This window comes from Ochotona curzoniae, unplaced genomic scaffold (genome assembly GCF_017591425.1).
Source record: "Ochotona curzoniae isolate NIBS_2020 unplaced genomic scaffold, NIBS_Ocur_1.0 contig_4501, whole genome shotgun sequence".
NCBI classification, from domain to species: domain Eukaryota; kingdom Metazoa; phylum Chordata; class Mammalia; order Lagomorpha; family Ochotonidae; genus Ochotona; species Ochotona curzoniae.
Genome location: NW_024466307.1, coordinates 16,997,185 through 17,024,475, shown reverse-complemented (window position 1 = coordinate 17,024,475; position 27,291 = coordinate 16,997,185). Strand labels below are relative to the sequence as shown.

The 27,291-nt window shown below is 41.9% G+C and overlaps 1 protein-coding gene across 1 annotated transcript in view; it reads left to right on the top strand.

The window, feature by feature from the left end:
* The first annotated feature begins 225 nt into the window (after nucleotides 1-225).
* The window catches only part of FBXL17 (F-box and leucine rich repeat protein 17), a 409,923-nt gene continuing 382,857 nt past the window's right edge, over nucleotides 226-27,291 (top strand). Inside the window, exons 1-4 of the mRNA XM_040986132.1 lie at nucleotides 226-1,353; nucleotides 14,214-14,336; nucleotides 18,124-18,381; nucleotides 24,725-24,856. Of these exons, the coding sequence (XP_040842066.1) occupies nucleotides 226-1,353; nucleotides 14,214-14,336; nucleotides 18,124-18,381; nucleotides 24,725-24,856 (1,641 nt within the window). The remainder of the gene's footprint in view (nucleotides 1,354-14,213; nucleotides 14,337-18,123; nucleotides 18,382-24,724; nucleotides 24,857-27,291) is intronic.

Sequence of the window (27,291 nt, the reverse complement as noted above, 5' to 3'; positions counted from 1 at the left end):
GCTCGCGCCCAGCGTTCTCCCGGCTTCCCTGGGCAAAGCATGTAGCCCCGTCGTCGGGCACCCGGGGCGGCCCGCAGCTTGACGCCCCACTCCACCCCCTCCGTCGCGCGTGTGCGCCGGGCCGGGCGACCCCGTTCGGCGCGGCCGGAGGCCGCCCGTCTGCGCCTCGCCCCCTCCCCGCCCCGGCGCCCCCACCTCCCCGCCGTTGCCTCGGGGCCTTTCTATATGGGCCACCTTGTGTCGAAGGAACCGCGTAAGCGCCCGAGCCAGAAGAGGCCTCGCTGTTGCAGCTGGTGCCGCCGCCGGCGTCCCCTCCTCAGGCTGCCCCGCCGGACCCCGGCTAAAGCGCCTCCTCCTCCTCCTCCTTCTCCTCCTCCGGCGGCGGCGGCTGCTGCTGCTGCTGCTGCTGCTGCGGCGGCGGCGGCGGCGGCTACGGCGCCCGGGAGCCGGGACTGCTTCTTCCGCGGGCCCTGCATGCTCTGCTTCATCGTGCACAGCCCCGGCGCGCCCGCCCCCGCCGGCCCAGAGGAGGAGCCGCCGCTCTCGCCGCCGCCGCCGCCGCTGCCGCTGCCTCTGCTGCCGCGGGACGGGGCCTACAACGCCGCCTCCTCCTCCTCGCAGCACCTGGCGCGGCGCTGCGCGGCCCTGGCCGCCGAGGACTGCGCCGCCGCCGCCGCCCGCCGCTTCCTGTTATCCTCGGCCGCCGCTGCTGCCGCCGCCGCCGCCGCCGCCTCGGCCTCGTCGCCGGCCTCGTGCTGTAAAGAGCTGGGGCTGGCCGCGGCCGCCGCCTGGGAGCAGCAGGGCCGGAGCCTCTTCCTGGCCAGCGTGGGGCCCGTGCGCTTCCTGGGGCCTCCCGCCGCCGCCGTGCAGCTCTTCCGGGGGCCGCCGCCTCCGTCGCCTCCGCCGCCGCCGGCCGAGCCCTCCACGCCCCCCGAGATGGTGTGCAAGCGCAAAGGGGCCGGGGTCCCCGCCTGCACCCCCTGCAAGCAGCCCCGCTGCGGCGGCGGGGGCTGCGGCGGCGGCGGCGGCGGAGGAGGAGGAGGAGGAGGAGGAGGGCCTGCCGGGGGAGGCGCCTCGCCGCCGCGGCCCCCCGACGCCGGCTGCTGCCAGGCCCCCGAGCAGCCCCCGCCGCCACCGCTCTGCCCCCCGCCCTCGTCCCCCGAAGGAGCCCCCTCCGAGACCGCCGGGGCCGGGGGCACCGCCCCCTCGCCCGCCCCGCAGCAGCAGCAGCAGCAGCATGAATGCAGAGACGCGGGCTGTCAGGAGCCCCCCGGAAACCCCTGCGACTGTCCCAGGGAGCCGCCCCCCGAAAGCCCAGACATCAACCAGCTGCCGCCGTCCATCCTGCTCAAGGTGGGTCTGTGCGCCCGGCGCAGGGATGCTGCCGCCCTGCCTCCCCTTCCTCGGTCCCCCGCCCCGCGCATCGCTCTCCTCCTCCTCCTCCTCCTCCTCCTCGGCCGAGGAGGGGGCTCCCCGGCCGCCCGGGGACGTCCCGAGGGGGTCCTGGGCTTGCTTGGGGCCTGTGTGGTGAAGTGCACCGACCTGGAAGTCTCCCGAAGGTCTTTTAATAGCTGAGGTCGGCTGCCTAGCGTTCAGGGGTCATCTGTTATTGGAGAGTGTGTGAGATATTGCTGGGTGCTGAAGGGGTTGCCCCTTCCCGTTTCAACCTGCAGAGAGGTTTCCCCCACAGGTTGTGCTGGCTGCTCGTGGCAACACCAGTTGACTTGTATTGAGCGGTTGCCACCAAACTCAGTGATTGTGCTAGAACTTTGTGTATACATGCGGGTTGATTGCTCCAGTCCACGCTGAGGAGACACGTTGGTTCTTGGATGCAGGAGTGTTGAGTCCTGTGCGGGAGGACTGACAGTGGCTGTGGGGCTAGCATCTAGGGGGCTTGGGGGGAGCCAGTGACTTGCACAAGGTCACATGCCCCAGCAGAGGGCTGAGCGGGCTTTGGAAGAGGGGAATTTGGGACATGCTTGGCCTCCCTTTGCTTAAGCTACCTGGCATTTGTCTTGCTTCTTTTGTAAGAGGGAACAGCTTCCAGGGTGCTCACTTGCATTTTGGGGGGGAGGAGGAGTGGGGTAGAGGGAGTGAAGTGTCCTTTGAGAACCTGGTGTCACAGCTGCGAAGTAGAACTTGTACTTTTATCGCTGTCAGTGACAAACTTTAGTTCTGTGGTGCAGTTGTTATTAAGCTATTTAATGTGGGGATTTTCCTGTCTTCTTACCCACCCTTCCATTTCTGGAGCTTAAAAACTTTTTTTTTTTTTTCCCCAGTAAGGATGATACTTAAGACTAACCATAGTTAGCTGAGAAGAATGAATTTGGTTACTTTTTTTTTGGGGGGGGGGAGGAGACTTTAGTTACTTTCGTTGTTACTGTAGTATCTGGCATCCATTACTATTGTTACTGTCACCAGCGCACTTTGTTTGACTTCCCCGTGGTGATAATGTTCTTGTGAATAATACAGGGAAAGAGAGAAGCTTTCATCGGAAGATCATGATTGAACTCTTCCTTGGAAGGGCTGTCACCTGTGGGGTGCGTGTGTGTTCAGGGGGAACATCTTGGGCTGACTGGATGGCATGAATGAATCAAATATCAACAAATCTTTGGTATGGAGTCTTGAGTCCTGCGTTATTTGGCAAGTAAGACTGAAAAAACAAAACAAAACCAAAACCAAAGACTTTTCTGTTTGTATTAGACCATTTCATCAAGAGTTAGAAACTTCTAATTAAAAAAAAAAAAAAAGAAGTGGCGTTAGAGTAAAGAGTAACCATTAGAAGCTGTTCTTGTTCACATTTTTGTTGTAGGTTGTAGAAAACTGGGTCCAAGGAACCTTTGGGAATTACTCCTGGGCTTGCCATGTGGTGTTGGGATATTTGGACAGGCTACATAGATTTCCGTTTTCTTGCATTACAAACTTAGAGTTGTGCGGGCTCTTGTTGCTGCCTCTCTTGAGCGCAAGGGAAGTTGGAGTGGCTGGCAGGACATTCTCCCCCAGTGTTTGCCAAGCCCAGGAGAGCCTGGGGGGCAGAGCTCTGTTGCGGTGCATAGCTGTTCGTTACTCCCGCCCCATAAGTGCAGGTGTGGCCTACATCACAGCAACACTAAACCAAGAAGCACATGCAGGATCAGTGAGGTGCTTAGGCTGTGTCTTCGATGGAAGGTTCTGCCCTGTGTCACTGTGTGGTGGAGCCCTAGGAGAGCCTTGTGGTGTCCAAAGGTTCTCGCTCTGCTTCTGGTAAGAACTGGAGAGCTTGGCTTGGAGAAAACTTAGGGAGCTGTAACACTTCTCCCCACTGTCAGGAGGGTTGTTGCAGAGAGACAAATTCGTCATCCCTTAGAAAATATTCTCAGAAAGTGCATTCTGCTCCCATCATAAAGTTGCAGTATTACTACCAGCAAGCTACTTTGGTTGTCAAAACAAAACAAAGCAAAACAAAGGCAGGGAGTTTGATTTAAAGGGTCTTTTTTTGGGGGGTGGGCATGAAGAGGTAGGAAACTACCATACCATGCTTGTCCAGTCTCTCCAGGTGGGGCAGAAGAGAAAAACTATGTGTTCATTCATTATCAACAAGACTTTTTCGGGCCCGGCGCGGTGGCGCAAGTGGTTAAGTCCTCGCCTTGCACGCCCGGGATCCCATATGGGCGCCGGTTCTAATCCCGGCAGCCCCGCTTCCCTTCCAGCTCCCTGCCTGTGGCCTGGGAAAGCAGTCGAGGACGGCCCAAAGCTTTGGGACCCTGCACCCGCGTGGGAGACCCGGAAGAGGCTCCTGGCTTCGGATCGGCATAGTATCGGCCCGTTGCGCTCACTTGGGGAGTGAATCATCGGATGGAAGATCTTCCTCTCTGTCTCTCCTCTCTGTATATCCGCCTTTCCAATGAAAAAATAATAAAAATAAATCAAAAAAAAAAAAAAACAAGACTTTTTCTTTTTTGTACTTCTGTGTAATAATAGCCATTATTTGCTTTAAAACATTTATGTAAGGCAGGTAAAGCCAAAGTTTGCCTTACTGCGTCCCTACCCTCTCAGCTAGTCTGTCTCCAGAGATAACTAACAATTAGCTAGTTTAGATTGTTTAGTTCTAGGATTACCTTAGAAATTGTCCACAGCCCCATACATTTAGATTTAAAGTGATTAAAATTAACTAGGATTTAAAATTTGGTTTTTCTTTATGTGGTCAGTGGCTACCATACTGAATTTTGCATATCTAAAATTTCTGTAAAGTTAAATTGGTTTTTTTTTTCGCTCTGCAACTTTTGTTAACAGAATATTTTTGCCATCTTCCTTGCTATTGAGTATATAGTTTGTGTCATTGTTTAAAGCTGCTGCTTACCATTCCACAGTATGATATCTTGTTGTGTTTATTTATTAATGGATGCGTTCAAAGTTTGTTTTTGCTAGCACAAATAATGCTTGTAGGAGTTATTTTCTACACACACATACGGATATATTTTTTTAAAAAACTAGAGTAAATGTAAAAGAAAAAGTACTTTCTTGAAAAATATTTGGAATTTTCCAAAGTTCTTTCTAATCATTAGAACTATCTAAAAATGGACTGAATTTGTTATTGAAAGAATAAACTTTCCTGGAAACCATAATTCTTCAGTGTTAAGACCACAAGGGACTTTTGAAGGTAAAGAAATGGGGCTGGAAAAGTGCAAGCCTGACCTGCGGAGTTAGTAATGGCAGGGCCCGGGGGAGGTGGGCGGCACCTGAGTGCTTCCAGGCCTGGGGCCCTGTTCAGATGTTCTTTATGAAGGACTGAAGAGCATGTCGGGGATTTTTAGGAAAGGGCTTTCTGAAATACAAAGGTTTTACATCCAGTGACCTCTAAACACCTGTGAATCAGAGGTTCATTTATGATTGAATCTGTAGGGTTGAGTTGCATAGTCTAAGAAATTTGAGAAGCAGAGAATGATGCTTCAAAGGTCAACCTAGGGAGTGGTGTTTTTCTTCAGTGGCTACTCCTGTGACAGTGGGTAATTGGTTGCTGCGTTGTGTTGGATCGAATAAACTAGCTTTTCCCTTTGCTGCCTGTTGTCCTTATAACTTCCTTAACAGCTCTGCCCGCTGGTACTACATTACCGCCATGAAACAGTTTTACCAAGTGATAGCAGTGGAACTCTCCTTTTTTTTTTTTTCTTTCTTTCTTTTTTTTTATTTTTTTAAGATTTATTTATTTCTATTGGAAAGTCAGATTTACAGAGAAGAGGAAAAAGCAGAGAGAGAGATCTTCTGTCTGCTGGTTCACTCCCCAAGTGACCACAACGGCTAGAGCTGAGCCAATCTGAAGCCAGGAGCCTGGAGCTTTCTTTGGGTCTCCTACACAGGAGCAGGGTCCAAGCCTTTGGGCTGTCCTCGACTACTTTCCCAGGCCACAAGCAGGGAGCTGAAAGGGAAGTGGATCAGCCAGGATTAGAACTGGCTCCCATATGGGATCCTGGCGAGAACTTCAGCCACTCGGCTACCATGCTGGCCCAGAATCTTGATATCTTGAGGCAGGTCTGCGTTTATTTATTAGAGATGGTAAATCTTTGCTGGTTCACTCCGTAAATGCTGCTTCTGGTAGTGCAGGCTGGGCTAGGATGAAGCCGGGTGCTTGAAACTTCATCTTGGGCTCCCCGTGGGTGGCAGGGACCCAGGTACATGAGTCATCACTTACTGCCTCCCACATTGTTCCTAACCTGGAGCAAGGACTCGATGTAGGTTCCCAAGGAGCCGAACCGCTGCCACAGTGCCTGCTCCTTACATGTAAGAGGTTTTATGTTCTGTATATTTGCATATCTTGCTACCTGTCAGCATACCTGTTGCTTGCAGAAACTAGATGGGAGATGCAAAATCTGGCGCCATCTTTTAAAAATCCTCCATGCATTCACCCCTAATAATGTGTTAGTAGAAATTAAATCCTTACTTTCTAATCAAAGGATTATTACCAAAAGTTAACTTTTAGTGGTCTAGGGTGAGTTTTAGTGGAGAAACTTGCTTTGGAAAGAAAGTTAACACACCCGTGGAAAGTGAAGTGAAGTCACATGTTAATGAAAGTCAACATAATACCTCTTTTTAAAGTTAGAATGCAGTTATTAGTGGATCAGAGGAGACACACACACACACATATAATATTATGATGCTTGATTTAAGGCATCAGTTCCAATGGAAGGAGTTGTAGAGATGAATAGTCACATTCTCAGCATTTGCTTCTGATCCAGTTTCCTGCTCGTGACCACTGTGGCAGATAGCGGGGATAGTGAAGTAGTTGGGAGAGCTGGAATGCCTTTCCGACTCAAGCCTTCACCCTAACAGCATTGGCTCTTACCAGCATTTAGGGAGGGGAGCCCAGAGGGGAGATCTTTGTGGGTCTTCTCTTTATTCCCTCTCTCTCTCTTCCTCTCTCACCCAGCCCTCCTCCTTCGGTCATTTAAAAAGTTAGGTTCATAAGTTTTCTTTTCTGAAGGAGATTAGATGACTTTTTTAGGCTATGAAAAAATGAGATTTGTTTTCTCCTGTTCTAAGAAGTCTGGGGATGTGATGCTTTGTAATGAGTACTTGTAAAGGAGATAACCTTGAGCCTGTCTTTGTCCACTTTGAGTACTGCCTGGTAAGAGGAAAAGGAAGGGAAGATAAGTGAAGCCATTTCACTTTGGCATAATAGATTCTAAAACAGTTATTTGCTTTGGCTAAATACCTATATTATGCTTACTGCTCATTTTTTACATTCTTTTTCACGAGGATAAGCGGAAGTAATCTGGATTCATCCGGATTTAGTCAATGATTTATGGATTACAGCAGTCATTTATTTCCCTTTTACAAAAGAAAATACGTTCAAAGAAAGTCAGACAAAATCAGAGGCAGACATGTTTCAGACAAGGTGCTTCTCTCTCCCAGTGACCATGCCTCAGTTTTTAAAACAATTTTTGCTTATTTGATAGGAAGCTAGACAGAAACCTTTGATTTGCTGGTTCATTTCCTCAATGGTTGGAAGAGCTGGGCCAGATTAAAGCAAGGAGCCCAGAAATTCTGGAACCCAATCCAGGTCTTCCCCCCTGGGGACAGGAGCCCTAGCATTCAGTGTCACCTGATGCCTCGCAGGGTGTGCATTGGTAGGCAGCTGGAGTTGGAAAGGGACTTGATTGAGCCCAGCTCCTTGGACATGGCATGTGGGCATCCCGAGTGACATCCTGACTGCTGTGCCGAAAGCAGCTACTCACATTATTTAATAAGGGACAAGTAAACTACCTAGTTTTAAAATCTTAACAAATGGTTTAGGTTCCTTAATATTTTAGTTTCTCTTCTGTTACATCAGAAGGCTGAGTGTAGAATTACCCATAAAAAGGATTTTCAGGCACAACTGCATGAAAAGTTAGTATGTCCTTTGTCCTTTCTTTGTAATATGTTTAGTAATTATAATAATTAAATATATAGACATTTAAAATGTATATAAAGTTATTTTACATTAGTTAAAATAATGTATATAAAGGTGGCAAATTACCAAAGCTGCTTGAATTGTATGATTTAACCAAATGAGGACCAAGGGAGCATTTATTCTTAGGAAAACTGTAAGAGCTTCAGGTAAGAATAGTGGAAGTCTGTGACTTGCTAGCACGGAGCACTTGCTGTGACCTCCTGCCCCAGTGCCTTTGGCAGTAACTGTAGTTGAGAAAGCCAGCAGTTCTGTTGCCAGAGGGCTGACTCAGTTCAGTGTATTTGTCAAATAAAAGTGGTGAACTTGCTAGGGATAAATAAAAAAGGAAACACCATATACTTGGTAGTCTGAGGCCATGGTGCCAATTGAGACGAGCTCCCAGACGGGAGACCTGGCAGATCGGTGAAGCGTGAAGTGAGCATCTCTCTGTACCTGCTGATTTACGGTAAACCATGCCGGTGTTCGGGGGGATCTGAGCATTTCTCGCAGGGAACAAGGGAGAACTGTCAGGTCTCAAATGTGCCTTTCCTAACTCAACGCACAGATCCTCACACTCAGCAGGTTTGAGCAGACCTTTGCCAAATAACTAGCAGAAAATTAAGCTGTTCAGAAAAGGGGACTTCTTTAAGAAGCCAGACTGAAAAATGTAAGCAAGAATTAATGCTTGAGCGGAGATATTCATACTATTTGGGAAGTGAACCAGTGGATGGGACTACTTCTCTCTGCCTTTCAAATGAATCAAACAATTTTTTTTTTTTGGTATTTATTCTCAAGAAATTTTCTTTCTCCCTATATAAGATCCTGATCCAAATGGTAAATCTGGATAAATACATAAAAGACATTTGGATCTTGTGAGTAGAGGATGGTTTAATTACTTTCTCATCCAAATGCCTTTTAAATTCTCTTTGATTGATTAGCCTGACTAGAGTGCATGAAAGGAGTTAGAACATCTGTATTGATGTTGCTCCTGATTTCAGGGGAAGAACTTTTAATCCTTTTTCCATTAACTATGCTATTAGCTTGTGTCCTTTTATATGTTCTGTTTTCCAGGTAGATGAAATGCTCTTTTATTCCTAGACATCTGAATGTTTCAGTCAAGAACGAGTGATGTATCTTGTGAAAGACTTGATGCACTTTTTTGAAAGAAGACTCAGGCTGTCTGTTCTGTGAGCTTGTTCACAGTCTCCGGTCTCCGCAGTAGCTGTAGTCTGTCCTAGGGTCACCGCAACAGTGGCGGCTGCCAACGCCGTGATAATACTGGCTACGATGGTCGCCGTTATGCCAAAGTCTCTTTTAGTCTTATTAGGCCAACAGAGGTCTCTCCGTTAGCCCCTACAGGCACAGAGAGGATTCCGGGCAGCTTGTTCAATGGCCATCTCAACCTTTCCTAGGGCCTGACTTCCCTCCACAGTCAGCACCCTAGGGGATGCTGGAGAGGAGTCGTCTTTTAAAATATCAAAGGTTTCAAATCTGCATTAGTAAGTTTCAAACTGGGTCTCATCCAATTAATGTCCCCCAACAATTTTTGAAAAATCATTAAGAGTTTGCAACTTTCCTGTGGCTGTGGAAATTTTGGGGGTGTTTAATACAAATCTGAAAAAGTTGAAATCCCAAATAATTAAATGGAGAAACAAGTTGTATTTTGTCTTGGGCTTTAGCTAATCCTATCTCAGCTGAAGGGAGAGACGCTAAAGTTGCTTCTGTAAATCTTTCACATCTGCGCCCAGAATTAATGGCGCTGATGGCACAGGTGGCACAGAGGGCTCCGTGCCTGGCCAAAGGAGATTTTTGCTCGGCACAGGCACATGCTCTACGGGTGAAGGATCCTCAGCAAACTCATTTCCATCCTCTTCCCCTTCCTCATCCTCAGAAGAGGACCGCAAATCTTCACACAGTTTCTCCAAACTTTATCTGGTTTGGGGTTCCTTCTTTTTTACCTTGGTTTGTGATCCCCTCTATCTTTCTATCTGGTTTGTGGCTCCCTCCCCTTCTTACGGATAATTTTTCCCTTATTTTCTCCCCAATTCATTCCCCCACTGAGTTCCTCTATTTCGTTACTATAGTATAGTTCTTTATACACAGTCATATGTCCATTACTGTGGGCATGGACAGTGGCAGAGAGTCCATCGTCCTATTGTCATATAGTAAACAGTTTCATTGGAAGTCCATCTTTGTCTAAAAGTAGAGATGCATACTGCATTGTATCCTCACATCTGGATATGATAGTCTCCATTACACAGTTACTATACATCCCCTTAAATGAAAAACCACAATACAAAATCAACAACAGGAAGAAAAATAGAAATTTACAATGCCATGAAGTTAAATTACTTGCTGCTATATATGATAGTCTCCATTATACAGTTACTATACATCCCTTTAAATGAAAAGCCACAAAACCAAATCAACAACAGGAAGAAAATAAAGAAATTAACAACACCATGAAATTAAATAACATGCTACTGAATGACTAATGCGTTGCTGAAGAAATGAAAAAGAAAATCAAGAACCAGTCTTACACATTTGAGGGGAATAAACCAGCAGGAGCTTATTCTCTTGTTTTTAAAGAAAAGTCTATGAAGATTAAAAAGATTTAGTCATTATTTCTTTAAATGTTCTTCCTTTTTCATTCTTTCCTCTTCTTATGTGACCTTAATTATATTTGAGTTACCTTTCCTCATGGCGCCCTAAAGGTGCTTAGACTGTTTTCTTCAATCTTACTGAATTCTTTTCCTCAGATTCAGTAATGTCTATTTTCCCCATAGTCAAATTTTTGACTCTTGTTTCCTGTAAGGAGAAAAAATTTTCTTTCCAATGTGGGACTTCATATAGGCTTATGGCAAGGGGGCTAGGAAGGGCAAAAGGGGAGGGAAAGTAAAACCAAAACCAAGGACTCATCTTAGGTTCTTCATCTTAAGAAGCCCAGTTTCTTGGATTACTATCTGAAAAGATGAGGTTTTTTTATCTGATTTTTGGTTGGATGTGCTGTTCTTCACAGGGGCACCCGCAGTTCCAAGCAATGGGCTAAAAGGGGCCAGGGGAGCCCCAGCAGATTCTTCACAATTTGGTTGCACTCCACAGTCCATCTGTTATCAAGGAGCTTGCTTTGTAGCGTGCTGTCTGGGGGGTTGTTTTAAGGAGTAGAAATGAAAGGCTTCTTTCCATTAGGTGATTTTTAATGCAAATTCTATATTCCTCACTGACAAGGACCATGGTTGTGAAGGGAAGGTAGTTGTTTTCTGGAGACTTGAGGTTGGAAATATGTTGGAGATTATAGCTAAGTGCCTGCTACTTTTAAGGCATTATAAATTATTTTAGCTCATAGTATAATTTATCTGCTACTTTATTGCACAGTTTTATCCATAATCATTTGTTGGTTTTCCAAGGTTTATTTGACTAAGAGAGAAAGAGGGAGAGAGATGAACATACAGAAAGAGTTTGGATGCAGTCATTTACTCCCCAAATAGCTGTCATGGTTGGTTAGCCAGGAGCCAGGAACACCATCTCTGTGTGTTATGTAGGAAGTAGGAACAGAAGTACTTGAGCCATCATCTGTTGCTTTCACAATCTCATTAGCAGGAAGCATAATGGGCAGTGGAGTGAGTAGAATTGGAACTGCCATTTAGATGTATAATGCAGGAACTGTAAGTGGTTTAACCCACTGTGCCACAGTACTTAACCTTATCTATATACGTAATTGTAAGAATAACCCTACCAGGTAAATGCTGTTTTCTTTATTGTATTGATAAATATATCTAGGTACTTGGAGGTTAGATCATTTGCTTGAGATTGCGTAGATAATATATGATGAAACTTTGGTTAAACCTTACAGCATTTGGGCAGGTGTTGGGATTTCCGAAAGCTGATCCGCGCCTCAGGCAGTGGTGAAGTAGCTGACCTCGTGTTACTTCTACAAAATAGACCCAGAGTCGGAATCACGAGTTCCATCAAAATCTATTATGCTTGAGTGTCAGGCTCTAGGGAGGCGAAACAGAGACAGGCAAAAGTTACCTGAATTTCGGATGCTTACAAGATTAAGTATGAATTAGCAGATGTTTCCGTCAGTTTCAATGTGCTAAAAGAAATGAGGATGATGGTCTCTACTGCAACAGCTCTGCCACCTCAGATGGCCAAATGAAATGTCCACAGGGCGGAGCAGAATAAGCAGATTCTCAGATTCCTCTGGCTGGAATGAGTGAATCCTTATGAGACAACAGACATCTACTGGAATGCTTTCTATTTATCCATTGCATTGGATATTTAATTATACAAGCATAATTATCCATTTAAGTGATAACTTAGACAAAAAAAAAACCTTAAGCATTTTAGAACATGTACTTTGTAAGATTCTCAACGTTTTGAAAAATGTCATACATGAACAAAAGTTGAAAATAAGTGTAATGAACTCTCTAAATATGTCCTTTATGTAATTTCTTGCTTTATCTTCCACTGTTTTGTTTCCAGTAAAGTACCTGGAAGCGTATTTTTGACATCATTTTAGCCATTAAAAACTAAAAATGGTTATCTAAAACGGATGGTAGCTTTTAAAAACTAATGTGATCACAAAATCAGTCTAACTATAGTGTAATCACAGCCTGAAAATTGAGGAATAATTTCTTTCAAATGACCTAACATCTGTTTTGTCTTTAGTTTTATCAAATCATTTCAGATGTGTCTGTTAAAAACTCTATATTGGTTCTAACCCTGATTCTGGTTTTTTAAATGCTTATAACTTTATTTCTTCAAAATAATTTGTCTGTTATTAAATTCTTCATTGACTGGTATATAACACAGTAGCATCATTTTCTCCAAGAAGATTTTGTGTTTTCTTTTTCATTTCTTCATTGACACATTGGTTGCTTAGTATCATGTCACTTAGCTCCATGGGGCTGTGAATCTTTTGTTTTATCTTTATTCCTGTTGTTGATTATGTTCCATGGTTTCTTATTTAAGGGACTGTATAGAACTGCATATAGAGACTAGCATATCCAGTTGTGAAGACACAATGCACTGTACATCTCTACTTCACAGTCAGAGATGGACTCCAGTTGAAATTGTTGAATGTATCTTAGCAGTAGGATGCTGGACTTTCTGCCATTGTCTGTACCAGCGATGTCAGGACAACTTAAATAAGAGAATGACGGACTGCTCATGAAGTACTATAGCACTGTAATAACATGGTTGAAATAAGTTGAGGGGAGGGAATGTGGGGAGAGGACAGAGGAAATCCAAGAGCCTTTGAAATTGCACTATAAAAGTAAAAATAGAAGGGAAACATTTTAGGAATAGCTTATTATATAATAATTTCAATATTGCATATATGTATGTGCTTGTTTTGCATGTGTGATGTACAGCATAATATTTAGGTACTAAATAGTTTTAGATTTGCATAAAATTAGAAATATGAAGAGTTTTTATAACTTTTCATCCAGTTTTACCTAATTGTTTTGATTTATTCATTAATTATTTATATGAATTTTATTTTGTTACATTACTGTGTTTGGCAAAACTAGCATCAATATATACTGTTTGGGTTTTTTTTCAGATTTATTTTTATTGTTTTCTTTAAAATTTATTTATTTTTATTGGAAGGTCAAATCTTTACAAAGAGGAGAGACAGAGAGAAAGATCTTTCATCTGCTGGTTCACTCCCTGAATGGCTGCAATGGCCAGAGCTGAGCTGAGCTGATCTGAAGCCAGGAGCCAGAAGCCAGGAGCCAGGAGCTTCTTCTGTGGCTTCCGTGACTGTGCAGGGTCCCACGTCCTTGGGCTGTCCTTTACTGCTTTTCCAGGCCATAGGCAGGGAGCTGGATGGGAAGCGGGACCGCCGGGTCACGAAATGGCACCTATATGGGATCCCAGAATGTGCAAGATGAGACCGTTAGCCACTAGGCTACTGCACTAGGCCTAAGGGATTTATTTATTTATTTTTTTATTGCAAAGGCAGATTTACAGAGATAAAGAGAGACAAAAAAAGATATTCCATCCTGTGGTTTACTCCCCAAGTGTCCATGTGGCTGAAGCTAAGCTGATACAAAGCTAGGAGCTAGGAGCTTCTTGCAGGTCTGCCATGTGAGTGCAGAGTTGCAAGGTCATCCTCTGTTGCTTCCCTAAGTCACAAGCAGGAAGTGGAGCAGCCGGGATGTGAACCAGTACTCATGTGGAATGCTAGTGCTTGTAGGTAGAGGATTAGCCAGTTGAGCCACTGTACCAGCCCATTTGCCTTTCATTAGTTTTGCCGTTAGCACCCGCTTCTGATCTGGTGTTCATTTTCTGATTGAGATATTTTCTCATTTATTTCTTGTTTTTCATAGCCCTGATTTGGTTTTTTTTTTTTTTTTTTGAGGAGTCCTGCTGAGAAAATCTTGTAGACTATTTTACAGCTGATATATGTGTTTTTTGTGTTTTTCCCCTTTTCAGGCTTAGATTAGGCTTTGAGTTTCTCTGAAAAAGATGTAGTATCTTTTTATGTTTCCAAAGCTATCCTATCATGTCTTTCTGATTTCTGTTTCTTTCCTATCCTTTCCCCTAAAGGTAAGTATTTTTTAAACTCAGTTTTTGACTTCAAGTCTTCTTTGTGTTTGCATGCAAAAGGTGACGTCAGCTCACGTTCTCAGCGTCGTCCCGCGCTTCCTCCTCAACATGGTCTCCAGCAGTGACTTCCAGGAGTGGTTGCTCATGTTCACAGTGCTTTTCTGTTCTGGAAAAAGTCGTTTTTTTTTTTTTCCCTAAATATTATGCTTTGAAGATGCTTAGTACATGTATGGTTCTTTTTTTTCATTCACAGATATTTTCCAATTTGTCCCTGGACGAGCGTTGCCTTTCCGCATCGTTGGTTTGCAAGTACTGGCGTGACCTTTGCTTAGATTTCCAGTTCTGGAAGCAGCTGGATCTTAGTAGTCGGCAGCAGGTGAGGACTTTAGTCATAATTAACACTCAATTTGACCTAATGAAAGTGTCTTTATTTCCCTAAACAAAACAAAACCAAACCCTGTGTTTGTTTCTTCAGATGGTTCAAAGGACTATAATGTACAGTTTTGTGCTTACGTAATGTTTTGTGAGTGTGTGCAGATCACGTTTAAAGACAGATTCTCATGGTGACCAGATTGTTTTTAGTGTAGGTTAGTAGTTGGATTGTTCTCTCATGTGCTTGTTTTTAGTCCTTTTGTTTGTTTAAGATTTATTTATTTTTATTGGAAAGTCAAAGTTTTACAGAGAGGAGAGACAGAGAGGGAGATTTTCCCTCCGCTGGTTCTGTCCCCGAGTGTCCACAATGGCCGGAGCTGAGCTGATCCGAAGCCAGGAGCCAGGAGCTTCTTCCAGGTCTCCCACACAGGTGCAGGGTCCTGAGGCTTTGGGCCATTCTCTACTGCTTTCCCCGGCCACAAGCAGGGAGCTGGATGGGAAGCAGAACAACCGAGTATGAACTAGTGCCCATATGGGATCTCAACACATGGAAGGCAAGGACTTTAGCCACTAGGCTGCTGTGCTGGGCCCTTTCCCTATTTTAAAAAAAATTTTTTATAAAGTAATTACTTTTCCTTTTTTTTTGTGTGGGGTCATATCATGGATGGTGGATAACAGTGTAATAGTGGAAAGTCAAGCAAACATATAGTGCTGATTTCATGCTGTGGACTGCTGTGATCCACCCAGCAGCCCTCTGTATATACTTTATTACTCTGTTTTGTTGATTAAGAAATAGGAATAATATGGACTGATTACTTTTTTCTAAGTTTCTTTTTGTTAGACTTTCTAATCCTTTCCATTTTTCAGCTGTCCAAGTATATTTGTGTTGTGATAATTCAAATAGAAAGAGCTTGTAATTTTTAACTGAAGCTTTTTGAGTGTTTTGTAGTCATCCTTTAAAACCTGATGGCCAGTATTTGCCATTAGTAGAATCTTAGAATATCTAATAAGAATAGGATTTTATTTAGATACTAAACCTAAATCCTCCTGTGACATATTAACAGTGGTAAATGTCTAACAGTTGATTTAAGAAAAACCCCTCATTTTAATATGTGTGAATTTCTGTGGTGCAAGTGATGTGCCTTACCCTATCTCAAGCTCTGCCCGTGACGCACTGAGTGCAGATTTGGAAAGAAGTGCGCACTGTTCCCCGTGGGTCGGGGAAAGCCCAGCCTGAACCACCACTGACCCTGTGTGTATTTTTCTGTAGAAAAAGCATGTTTTTAAGCAAACCAGGCACACTCCAGAGCATTCGTGTGTGCGGAGCTCTGTCTGCCTCTCTGCCTTCATGGTCAGAAGTTGAAATGATTACGGAATTAGTTATTTGCATGTTTAAGGTAATGAGATGTGTCTGGAGAAGAGTAAGAAGCTGGTCGTGACCAGCGGAGTGGAGAGATCTGTGTGAAGTAATCCAGTGTGTCTGTGCTGCTGGTGGGTGTTGGAACGTTTCTTGTAACTGCAGATAAGCTTTCCCATTCCACTTGTTATAACATGTGAAGATGGAGAAAAAATAAAATTATAGATAAGTCAGAATTTTACCTTTACAGGGAATGTCTGTGTTTGTGCTGTTTCTAACAAGCATGAGCAAAGATGTTTTCATCTTTGGCTCTTCCTGGTGTTGCATGACATTCTAATTCTTTCCCTTTTCTATTCTAAATTTTATGGACATTTCCCCTTTCCATTATTTTTTTCAATTTCTTTGTTATTTTTACTGAAAATTCAGATATATACAGAGAGGAAGAGAGTCAGAGACAAAGATCCTCCATCCTCTGATTCAGTCTCCAAGTGACAACAACGGCCAGTGATGAGCTGATCCAAACCCAGAAGCCAGGAGCCTCTTCCCGGTCTCCCACTTGGGCGCCGGGTCCCAAGGCCTTGGGCTGTCCTCTACTCTTTCCCAGGCCACAAGCAGGGAGCTGGATGGGAAGTGGGGCTGCTGGGATACAATCCAGTGCCCATATGGGATCCCAGCGCATGCAAGGCGAGGACTGTAGCCACTAGGCTATCATGTTGGGCTATCTCCATTATTTTTTAACCAAAGGATTTGAGTATCATTAACCATGTTTTCTTGATTTCAAGGTGGTAATTGGCCAGGGAAAATATAATGGGGTTCATTCTTTGTTGTTGTTATCGTTAACTCAAATGGCCATGTGAGATATTTGCCACAGGAATTTTATGGTTATTTAAATTTTTCAGTTCTCTGAGTGTTGTTTCTTGACATGGACATTTCTGTGCGGTATTTGGTGTTTTTTGGCCTGCAAAATTATGCATTTAAACTGTTAATTATATGCAAGATAATGTTCTGATAAAATTAGAGACATAATTTATAAATGTGGCCTCATGTAGTACAAAATATAAGACATACACCAGCATGATTGATATACATAACTTGCTAGGTTAAAAATAGAGAACAGAACACTTAAAATGTGGATCCAGTTCTGTTTGTAGTGACTTTTTTGTGAGTTTGAGCATTTATTTAAGTTTGTTTTCCCAGTAAGGATAGATTTTTTTTTTTTAAGATTTAAAAATTTTTATTGGAAAGGCAGATATACAAAGAGGAGGGGAGACAGAGAGGAAGATCTTCTGTCCGATGGTTCACTCCCCAAGTGGCCTCAATGGCTGGAGCTGAGCCAGTCCAAAGCCAGGAGCCAGGAGCTTCTTCAGGGTCTCCCACACGAGTGCAGAGTCCCATGGCTTTGGGCCATCCTCAGCTGCTTTCCCAGACCGCAGGCGGGGAGCTGGATGGGAAACTGGGCTACCTGGATTAGAACCGGCACCCATATGGGATCCTGGTGCATGCGAGGCAAGGGCTTTAGCCACTAGGCTATCGTGCCTGGGCCAAGGATAGATTTTTGTGCTTTTAATGAAAACTAGGACATGGATTCTTCTCAAGTATTTCGGTGTCTCCCCTAACAGCAAATAATCCTAACTCAAGTTGAGTGTCCAACATTTGAATTGAATTCTGATACTAACTTCCAGAATTAGTACAGACTCTGCAAGGGCTCAATCCAAGATTGGCTTCACTTCAAATTCCAGTGGCAAGCCCTAGGAGCCCCCTATACTGCTGACCAAGCATCTGTAAATTTAGGAATTACTCAAGTCCTTGCCTCAGTTTTGATAATTAACTACCACTGCTCATAAAACTCAGGAAGTAGTTATATTTACTGTCTTACTTATAAAGAAAACATTAGGTCCAGACACATGGTAAAGATATATAGGACAAGCTTTCGGAGTACTTGCTGTGCCAGCACTTTCATGCGTTTACCAGCCAGGAAACTCTTCAAGAATCTGGTTTAAGAAGTTTTATAACCAGTCTTCAGCTTTCCACTCCTTTCCCTGGAGTTTGGAGGTGGTCTCAAAGTCACTACCCTATAGTCTTTCTGGTCACCAGAGGCCTTCGAGGGTGCCTCTCTCTCTACCTTGCCTCATTAGTATAAACCCATTGTGCTCAAAGGGCTTGTTACGAACAATGGAAAACATACTGTCACTCAGGAAATTCTAAGAATTTTAGGAGTGCTGTGCTAGGGAACTTGGGACAAATACATACATACATTCATATATGTATATATGTATATACACACACGTGATTGTTGCTATGCTTTAATAATAAAGAAGTTTTGATTGTGTTTTTCACAGTATAATGTGTTATATTAGCACAAATTTAATGGAAGAATAGGTAAATATCTACTTTTAGCAAAAGTTTAAATTTATTGCTTGTTTTTCTTTCATAGGTCACTGATGAATTATTGGAAAAAATTGCGTCAAGAAGTCAGAATATAATCGAAATCAACATTTCTGATTGTCGCAGTATGTCTGACACTGGAGTATGTGTTTTAGCATTTAAGTGTCCTGGACTTCTTAGGTATACAGCCTACAGGTGTAAACAACTTTCTGACACCTCCATTATTGCGGTCGCCTCACACTGTCCTTTGCTTCAGAAGGTACATGTAGGTAATCAGGACAAGCTTACTGACGAAGGACTCAAACAGGTAAATTTTCACATCTGTACACTGGTTCTACTCAAATTAACTTAAAATGTTTTCTTGCAGCAACGCTTTGAAAGCTTATGTGTGAAATAATGCTCAGAGATTAAGTGAGTCATTTTTTTTATGTTTAAGTGAGTATTTGTGTAAGTGAACTGGAGCGTCATATTTGTTCACTAAATGAACTTTGTGCTCTGAGTTTAAACTTCTGAAACTAGTGATTTTATTAATTTATATTGTTGTTAAGAAATTTTATTTAGTTTTGTTTTTATTTGACAGGATGCATTTTGGGCCACCATAATGTTTAAAAAGTAACTTTCAGTTTCACTTTTATGTTACTAGATGACACATTCACATTCTTTAAAAAGTCTGTTTGGGTCTTAAGATGTTCAGACATCCTGTGATGATTAAAATGCTCACATTTCCTGTCCACAGCACCTGTATGGCAAGTGCTGCCTCCTGACAACAGCTTCCTATAAATGCAGCCCCAGGAGGTGACAGGTGTGGCTGAAGTAGTTGGTCTTGTCCCCTGAACTGGGTTGAGTTCTGGACCTTTTAAAACGTTTGGGCAGGGAGTCCACAGCTGGTTCTGAGAGCTCTCTTTTTCCTTCATCACGTGCTCGCTCTTCCTCTTAAAGCAAAAGCAAGCCCAAATGCATCAGTGCAAGCTCAAATTTAAGGGTATGAAATTAAGAAAAAGTGAAAGTTGCCTTGATTTGGCATGATACTTGGCTTAAAAATGTTTCCTTTAGAAGTTGCATTTAAGGTTCCCTGGTGTAGAGTGGATTATTCATTCAAGGAAGGAAGATACTTTAATTTAAATATTAGGTATAAATTAATTGAAAGTTCCGTATTAGAATTTTGAGAGGACTATGTCCTGAATAGAGAGTACTGACTTGTACCAATTTAGTATAAATTTTACACATGTTACCAGTTCATAAGGGAGAGCAAATTTTATCTGTAAAGGCAAAAAGTGCAGTAACAATTGTTTTAATATTTTTTCTGATTTATTTCTGTAATGTACAGCATTATTAACAAAACATTGCATATTCTCAGATCTGCCAAATTAAGAGGAAATTAATTTATAGGTATAGCATAATTTAAATTATTTAGATAGAAATTTACCAGAAATTTATACTTAACGACGCTTTAAAAAAGAAATGTTCGATATAGACTTTGATTTTTTTTCTGAGTAAGTTTATTTTTCATTTTTTAAAAAATGAGTTTGAGAAGCTGAGAACAGAGTAAGAGATCATGCAGATCATCATCCCATCTGCTGGCTCACCCCTCAGATGCCCACCCCTGCTGCCACGCTGAAAGGCTGGAATTCAGGGTCTCTCACATGCAGCAGGTACCCTACCTGGTGCCTGTGTGCTTTACATGGAAGCTGGCATTGGGAGTGAGGCCAGGACTTCAACCTAGGCCTAACGACATGAGATGCCAGCATTGCTAACTCGTTTACAACCTGCCAGGGCAAATGCCTGTCTGTCACAAGGATACATTTTTGAAGTTTTATTTTTGATGATGTTTACGTGGCTGATTAGGGTGGGAAGGGCCAAGGGTTAGGGGAAAGTGGGTGAGACCATTGTTTCCACATTTTCTTTCTCTTCCTTCCTGTATGTGGGGGAAGGTGGAAGACAAGGGGAGAAGCCACACCCAGCCTCCCAACCATCTCTGTACCTGAGGATGGGGAACGGTTACCCGATGTCATCCCAGGGTCACCGATGTGGAGCATGCTTCAGGGGTTCTGCTCAAGTGGTTTTGATATTCTGTAGCTGTGAAATGCTGTCAGTCTAGCCAATCCAAGCATGGGGAAATCCTTCGAAGGTCCGTTGGCTGACATAGTCCACAACTTGGAGTCTCCGTTCGCTCAGATATTTGCTGCCAGTACTTGGCTGGGGTAGTTGATCAACTTGTTCCTCCCTCCTTCCTCTGCTATGGTACCAGATGTCCTCTGCAGGCTCCAACGGACTGTGTGCATCTGGGTATGCCATCCACTGCTCTGTCCTACCCACTGTGGACCCATTGAACAGACTAGAGATCTAAGAAATTAATCCATGCACCTATAAATTACTACTCTCTGGCAAATGAGCTAACTCAGTCCTACTAGAAAGATAGCCTCTTCAACAATGTATTGGGAAAATTGGAGTTGTGCATGCAGAGCAATGGAACAAGACCTCTTACCTTACATGCGATAGAAGAAACAGCTCAGTGGATCTGGGATCTAAACCTATATCTGATAATATCAATTTCCCAGAGGAAAATATCAGGGAAACACTACACAGTCTTCTTGGAGAAGAACCCAGAAGTACAGACTTTAATAAAGATAAAAATTGACAAATAGAATTATATCAAGTTAGGAAGCTCTGCACAACAAAGGAAACACTAAATAAAGTGAAGAGGCGACCAACAGAAGAGGAGAAAATATTTCCAAATTATGTAACTAATAAAGGATTGATGTCCACACTCTGTAAAGAGCTTACGAAACTCAGCAGCAACACCACCAAAATTCAAGTTAAGAAATGGGCAAAGAACACGAACGTGTAATTTTCAAAGGATGAAATACAAATGGCCAATCGACACTTGAAAGGACAGTCAGGGTCACTGTTCATCAGAGAAACGCAAATAAAGCTGCAGTGAGCTTTCACCCCCAGTTAAAGTGGATATTGTCACAAAATTGATAAATAATAAGTGCTGCATGTATGTGAGGAAAGATATCCTAAAACACTGTTTAAACAAGTATGACCATTATAGAAGAAAAGGTGGAGATTCCTCAGTAAAATGAAGATAATTCTGCCATATGACCCAGGCATTCCACTGCTAGGAACTTACCCAAAGCAAATGAAACCAGCATATGAAAGCTATATATACCCATATGATTATAGTAGATCCACACACTGCAGCGAGGAATGGAATTAACCCAGGTGTCTTTATCAGCTGATGATTGGATAAAGTTTGTGATATAAATAACAGTATAGAATATACTCAGCAATATAAAAGAATGAAATCCCGTCTTTTTCAACAAAGTGGATGTAAGTGGAGACCATTATGCTTAGTAAAATAGACCAGCCCCCAAATGACAAAAATCATGTTTTTCCTGAATTTTTAGTAACTGATAAACAGAATCCATTAATATTTCTATGTGTTGATCAAATTTGCCATCTTCAAGTAGATTTGCCTGTGATGGGCTGATGTCTGTGCCTGGCTCTCTTGGATCTAATTGCTGCTGTGTTGTTTGTCCAAGTGTGTTATCTTCATCGTATCCCTACAATTGTCATCATCCTGCTGTAGGGTTAGATGTTTTCATGACTTTTTCTTTTTTGGATGTGTTCTCATACTTTGTAAAGTACAGATTGCAGCCATGTTCTGTTAAAACATATATAGGAGGTAAAATTTTGATAATTTTCACGTGAGAGTATCCTTAATTCTACTCTCACAATTTGGGATCTCAATCCTGAGTACAGAATTCTAGTTCAGAAACACTTTCCCTTCAAAATTTGGTGGTATCACTTTTTTTTTTTTTGCTTTCTTTTAGCATTTATAAGATGTTTGATGAATTTTTATCTTAGTTCTTTCTATGGATTTTTTTTTTTCTGGAAATCTGCAAAAATCTTAGTCATGCTTCTTCAATCTATCATTGCCCTGGTTCTGTTTTTGTCACTGTTAGTAGGCATCTGGATAACTCTTCCAGTCTGAATTTGTGTGCGCTTTCATTCTGGAGAATTTAATCAAGTTATATTTTTTAGTTTCTCCATTTTCATTTTATAAACTTTTCAGATAATTCCTGCCTTTCAAAAATGCCTTTTTTGGGGAGGAGGAGCTTGGTTCAGACACACCATCTTTTGCTTCCTCGGAGAACTCCAGGCTGTTGACATGTGGCCCAGGGACAAGGTCATGGCATGCAGTGGTTGGGGTGGGAAGGGTGGTGTTCTGAGGGCTCAGTGACTTAAGCAGGTGTCCAGGTCTGTTACACACACCATCGGTCTCACCCTCATTGAAAGAGTCCTGATGCATACTCCTTTGCTTTGTTCCCCCTGGATTAGCTTTCAGATTCTGCTTTCTCAGATCTAAGTCAAATGCCATTCTATGTTTATTCTAGAAATATATGTTTCTTGTAATAAATTAAGTAAGGGCTTGTTTTTCTCATGAGTGTGATGAATACTGATGCTGAAAAGATGCTAGTTTATGTATTTGTAACAATAGAGATATTGTATGAAATTATCTTCTATTCATCTCATTTCTAAAGTCACAGATACAGCTCAGCCATTAGTGGTGTTTTGCCCATATGAATTGGAGGAAATATTTGATTTAGAGGATAGCGTGAAAATGAATATGTGGCATTTTTTCGTATTCAGTTTTCTGGAGTCCGGGAATTCTATCCATGGACCCTGTGTAGAACTCTTGAGTTGATTGACACATGGTGCTATCTGAGGCTTCATTATGGTTTCTTGCATTTGTTCATTTTAAAAGGGTGCTTTATAAAGCAGAATCCTGAATAGCCTTTTCATTTGAATGTTTAGTAAATACTTGTTAAGTATCAAGTATGTGATGTGTCAGTCACAGGACACCAGAAATGCATTATTTAACCATACAGGTGAAGCTCTGCCTTTCTGGTTTTTACATTTGTGGTGAAATTGGTTATAGTGTAGGCTAAATTAAAATACTACAATTTGTATGTATATTACTACCCTGGAAGAAGAAATGAGCTCATATTTTTTTTTTGATTCTAGCATAACTTGAGACAAAAATTGAAAGTATTATTTTTATTATGAAGGTAATTGTTTTAGAAATAATAAAGGTTAATAGGAAAAATTAGGGAAAAAATCTCACCCATTGGCTAATCAGAAATAACTATTATTATCACTGTGATATGGTTTAAGCCTGTTGTCGTCTGTGTGCATGTGGATTTAAATATGCATTATTTATTTATAAGATTGAATTCTACTTTAAATAATTACAGCTATCTTTTATTTTTACTTGTCAGATTTTTAACTACTTTTAATGGCTTCTTATATTCAGTTTTATGGATATACCAAATGTATGTCTTTATTATTATTTTTATAAATAGCTCATACAAACTAAAAAATTAGGAGTGTTTTCTTTGCCACAGCCATGAGTATTGCTGTTATTATTATTATTATTATTATTATTATGAATTAGATTTTTTTATTGGGAAGGCAGATACACAGAGAGGAAAGACAGAGAGAAAGATCTTATGCCCATGGTTCACTCCCCAAGGAGCCACAATGGGCAGAGCTGAGCTGATCTGCCACCATGAGCCAGGAGCTTTTTCTGGGTCTCCCACATGGGTGCAAGGTCCCAAGGCTTTGGGCCGTCCTCGACTGCTTTCCCAGGCCACAAGCCGGAAGCTGGATGGGAAGTGGAGCAGCTGGGACACAAACTGGTGCCCACATGGAATCCTAGCAGTTGCAAGGTGATGACTTTAGCCACTAGGCTACCTGGCCAGGCCCCATGCATTTTATTTTTGTTTTATCTTTTCATTCCCTGTTTGCTTCACAGGGCTCTCACTAGTCAATCTTTTGATGAATTCTACCTAGGCTTACATAAGCCTTCTAAAATTCCTGCGTAATTCCTTATGACACACCTTGTCAGCTTGAAGCAGCCAGAGGCAAATGGCACTTGCCAACAACGTAAAGCAAAAGGCTACAGTGTTAGGTTGTGCAGAGCACAAGCGACTCCATGATGACCACCCTGCTAAAGACAAGGCAGCAGATGCTCCCATCTTTGGAATGTGCTGCTGGGGTCTGACTTTGTCTCAGTGCTCCAAAGTCGAACACTCCCATGATGAGTATTACACAACACACACACACACACACACACACACACACACACACACACACACACACGCTGAGGAGGGCTGCCTTCCCCCATCTCCTGTGCCTTAGATATGTGAAACCCAGGACTGTCTACTCTAGCTGACAGTTTTCCTCAGGTGGTCAACTCCCATTTAGAAGCGGTCCCGGCCTGTCTCCTGTGAGAGAATGGCCCGTCAGAACTCTCTCCTCTTGAGTAATGAAACCCTTTGCTTGGATTAAGAGCCTCTCTCAAGTGAATCTGGACGCTTCAGTGTCTTAACGGTTTTGAACGATTTTAAGCATAGGTGTGATTTGAAGAGTTGGGTGGCTTGATGAGCATATCCTGTCACGTAGGCGTAGCATGAAGGCAAAGTAGCAGGTGAAAAAGCTTAATGGTAATTGTGTTTATTTATGGATGATTTAATGCTGGTATGATTATTTTCAAAAAGTTATGCAAAAATAATCCCCCTAAAATATGTAGCCTTTGTTACTTTTTGAGCATTCAGAGAAATCTTTGTTTTTTTTTTGAACAGCTGGGCTCAAAATGCAGAGAACTGAAAGATATTCACTTCGGACAATGTTACAAGATCTCAGATGAAGGCATGATTGTCATAGCGAAGGGCTGTCTGAAATTACAAAGAATATACATGCAGGAGAACAAATTAGTAAGTACTTGTTATCGTCCTTGTGTTGCTTGTTTTGTCCTTAAGCTTTGTTGAGAAATTGTCTTCTGCCAATGATTTTATAATTTGATAATATAACCCAATAGGTAAATGTGTGTATGTGTTAATTCCTCAGTAGCATGTGCTAGAGTTTAGTCTTTAAAATTCTCAGAATGAAATAACTCAGGGAGATTGGGATTAAAGTATTTGTTTACCAAACCCAGGTCTGTGGTTGTAGCTTGTTTTGATTCCGCTAGGGAATAATACTGCAAGGTGGTGAAGGGTTTTCGATGCCCAAAACACTTGTGACATGGAACATTTTTCTTAATATTGTGAAAAATGGAATTCAATAAATTGGGGCAGATAATCTTGGTAATTAAATTGATTTATATTCTAAATACAAAAAAGCTCATGTGTCACAGACATATTTAATAAATTTAAAGTCATTTTATTGAGATATAGTTCACAAATCATAAAAATAACACTTTAAAAACGCACAGTTCATGGCTTTTAGCATGTTCGAAGTGTTGTGTGGTCATCCCAAGTATCTAGTTCTAGTGCATTTTGGTTATTCCAAATTAAATTCTGTGCCCAGTAGTTCCTTTATTCTAGCTCCTGCCAACTGCTAAGCCATTTTCTGTCTCTGTTGGTTTGCCTATTCTAGATATTTCATTTCAGTGGAGTTATATAATGTGTAGTGTTTTATGTCTGGCTTCTTTCATCTATGACATTTTAAGGGTTCAGCAATGTAGCATGTGTAAGGGTTTCATTCCATTTTATGGCTGAATAATATTCCAAAGTCATGTTGTAGACGAGGTTGCCACTAGGGGGGCACAAGTCAGCATTCCTCAGTATTGAAAAATTGTGCACTTCAACATATTGGTCCTACACATATGCCATATTTGTGTAGAAGACTCACTTTTTAAATTACCTCTGAAAAATGCCCATCATCTTACTGCCTGTAAAGTTTATGAAATCTGATAAATATATGATAACTGTATCTCATATGAACCTAAGTTTGTAAAGTTCTTTTAAGCATCAGCATTTCTACTGATATAATATTATTTTAAAAACCATTGTAAGAACTGATATTTAGCCAAGCAGTGAGGATGGCAGTTAACATCCTACATAGGAGTACCTGGGGTTGACTCATAGCTCTGGCTCCTGACTCCCACTTCCTGCTAGCACAGACACTGGGAAGCAGTGATCATGGCTCCAGTCCACCCGCTAAGGAGAAGTGCTTTGAGCTCCTGACTCCCAGGTCCCGTTCTGGCCATGTAACCAGTGGAGAGTAAACCACTAGGTGAAGTCTGTTTTTCTGAATCCTCAGACTTTAAAAAACATTTTATTTAGAAAAAAAAAATCAAAACAGTATGTATCCAAATAATTTTTATGATTACACATTTTCTCCTGAAATGGTTTAGTAAAAATGTTTCACATTCTTCTTAACATTTAATATCAATGTAATAATCACTTTTGAAGCTTTGTGATTTTGAGATCTTCTGGGTCGTGGAAGCTGAATCTTTAAAAAGAATTATTTTTAAAGATTTGTTTTGCTTTTATTTGAAAGACAGGAGGAGGAGGAGAGACATAGAGAAAGATTCCCTATCTACTGGTTTCACTTCCCAAATGCCTGCAACAGTGGCAACTAAGCCAATGAGAAGTCAGGAGCCAAGGGCGTCCTCTGGGTCTCCTGCATGCATGCAGGGACTCAAGGACCTGGGCTGTCCTCCGCTGCTTGCCCAGGCCATAAGCAGGGAGCTGCACGGCAAATGCAGCAGCCATATGGGGTGCTGGTGCTGCAGCTTCGCCTATGCCCAGGAACTGTCCGAGGCAGAATTTTTGAATCTTTATCTCTACTTACTCTCCTTGTTACACTGGAAAAGTTACTTAAGCTGTTTAAATTTCATTTGTAACCAGACAACTGTTAGATGAGTTTTTTTTTACAGGTTGTAATTTTGAGGATTAAATGACATAATGTCCTCAAAATTTCCAATACAAACAGACTCTCAGAAGACCCTGAAAATCTAGTAATTTTTATGATATTCAACTATGTTTATTATTTGACTATTGGATTCTAACTTTCCAAACAAGATGAAAGATATTTGTTGATTTTGACTAATATTCAATTTCTTATTTAGTAGACAGAAGGTACATTTTTATTGTCACTTGAAAAAAATAAATTGATACTTATGTTTTGAAGTTTCTTTTTATATTCAAATGAATTTTTCTTTAATATCATAGTACATTGAAAGATACTCTGTGCTTAATTCCTAAGGGAATTCGTTCTGTTTTAAGATGTATATTAACCAGTTTGACATTCTTGAAGTGATCTTTCTGAATCTTTAAGGAAGGTCATATCAATAAAATATTTTTAGTTTAAAGTTCTTAGGGAAATTTGGAATAATTTGTATTGTTTATGGTATAATTGATAAACT